General features: G+C 69.4%; 1 protein-coding gene across 1 annotated transcript; it reads right to left on the reverse strand.

Moving 5' to 3' along the window:
* Positions 1-627: 627 nt before the first annotated feature.
* LOC104992423 (reticulon-4 receptor-like) lies at positions 628-2,025 on the reverse strand (the record flags this gene model as incomplete). The annotated part of the gene is given in 2 exon segments (XM_010845301.1): positions 628-1,331; positions 1,333-2,025. Coding segments are annotated over 2 exon segments (1,119 nt in total), but the record flags the coding sequence as incomplete, so codon positions are not given.
* Between the last annotated feature and the right edge of the window lie 3 nt (positions 2,026-2,028).

Below are 2,028 nucleotides of genomic sequence, written 5' to 3' on the forward strand. Positions count from 1 at the left end.
TGCATGTGTGTGCACACGTGTGGTCCCTGCCCGGCCTGTGCATGCACGTGTGTGCAGAATGGTGTGGGCGTGTGGAGCGCAGGCCCGGCTCTGGCTCTGCTGTCAGCCACCAGGCCCAGGGTTGAGGGTGGCACACAGTCCCTGCAGGGCCTCTCACCGCCCAGGGCTCCATCAGGGCCACCCGAGCCTACCTGCAGGATCCTCTGGGACCCCCCAACCCACACGGGAGCTAGTGGGGGCAGCCAAAGTGGTGCTGGGAGGCCGGGACCGCTAGGGACTCCATGCAACCGCAGAGCAGATGGCCCCACAAAGGCAGCCTTGTCTTGCTGGGCATGGTCTGCGCTGTAGACACTGCTGTCAGGGCAGTCAGGAGGGAGGGGGCCAAGGCACACGGGGGTCGGCCTTAAGGCCAGCAGGGCTGGGAGGGGTGGCGGCCAGAGTGTTCCAGGTCCCTGCTGGCACAAGTGCCGGGCTGAAAGGGGTCTTGCTGCCCACCCAGGCCGCAGCACCCGCAGCAGGCCCTCCACCTTCCTGGGCCTCCGGGTGCCATGAAGGGGGTGGGGTGGCACTTCCCAGCTCACCCCCCTCCCCTGGCTCACAGCAACCCCCAGCCTGAGAGCCCACAGCTTACGAAAAGAGCTCTTTATTCCACATCGTCCAATGTTTTTACACAAGTAAAATAAAATGCATATCTCTATATACTGCGTTCCGGGCGGGAGGCGGCGTTCTGGAACAAACGCCCCGCCGTGCCCTGTAAACATGACGGGTGGAGATGGGGAGGGCAGGCGGGTGGACGGTGGGCAACGCCGCCAGGGAGGGCGGCCGGCCGGCTGGCTGGTGGCGGGAGGGGACCCCGTATGTACACACACCCAGCTGCTGAGTGAGGCCTTGCGCTCGGGGGCCAGTCAACAGCGCCCGAGCACCGTCCACAGCACCGGCGCCAGAGCCAGGGGGACGAGGCTGCAGGCGAGGCCGGATGGGGTGCCTGAACCCTCCACTGCGCCGCTCCCACCGCCCCCACTGCCCGCCTGGCCCAGACGGCACTGGCTGCGTGTGCGGTTCTTGCGGGAACAACCCGGCCGCCTTCGTGGGCCCGTGGTGGGGGAGTCCGGGGGCTGGGAACCCTCAGGCTGCACCGCCGTCAGGGGGGGCTCGGCCGAGCCCGGCAGGGTCCCGAAGGGCGAGTCGTTGATGTGCCGCGGGCCAGAGCGGTTGCCTGGTGGGCTGTCTCCAGGCGGGACTCGTCCCTTGAGAGCATTGCCGGCCGAGGCGGGCCTCCCAGCCTCCAGCACTGAGGCCTTGTCCACGGCGTCCGGCTGGCAGCACTTGGGCCAGCCCCAGGGGCTCCTCGTGGACAGGCCCACCGGTCCAGATGGGAGGGGCCGGCAGTGTGGCCACGGCGCAACCCTCCAGGTCGGTGGCGGCCAAGCGCTTGAGGTCACGGCCGGCCAGGCGCGCGGGCAGGCTGCAGGGCAGCTCTGACGAGGAGCCACGGAACTGCTGCAGCCAGGCCCAGAGTGGGCGCGCCCGGCAGTCGCACACCCAGGGGTTGTCGTTGAGCCGCAGGTACTGCAGGGACCTCAGGGGCGCCAGGGCCTCCGCGGGCAACGCGGAGAGGTTGTTGGCAAACAGGTAAAGCGTCATGAGGCGGCCGAGGTCCCGGAAGGCGTGCGGGTGCACGCGTGCCACGCGGTTCTGGTGGAGCAGAAGGCGGTCGAGGCTGTGCAGGCCGCGGAAGGCGCGCTCAGGCACGCTGGGGATGCGGTTGCCGTGCAGGAAGAGGTGCGTGAGGTTGCCCAGGTCGCTGAAGGCGTCGTCGGGAAGCGCCTGCAGCCCGTTGTCCTGCAGGTAGAGGTACTGCAGGGCGGCCAGGCCGCGGAACAGGCCGGGGCCCAGCTCCCGCAGGCCGCAGCGGTCCAGGTGCAGCGTGTGTAGGCGGCCCAGGCCTCGGAACGTGGCGGGGTCCACGGCCCGCAGCTGCGCGTTGTCGCTGAGGTCCAGCTGCTCCAGGAGCGCCAGGCCGGAGAA

This window comes from Bison bison, unplaced genomic scaffold (genome assembly GCF_000754665.1).
Source record: "Bison bison bison isolate TAMUID 2011002044 unplaced genomic scaffold, Bison_UMD1.0 scf7180017848462, whole genome shotgun sequence".
Classification (NCBI taxonomy): Eukaryota; Metazoa; Chordata; class Mammalia; order Artiodactyla; family Bovidae; genus Bison; species Bison bison.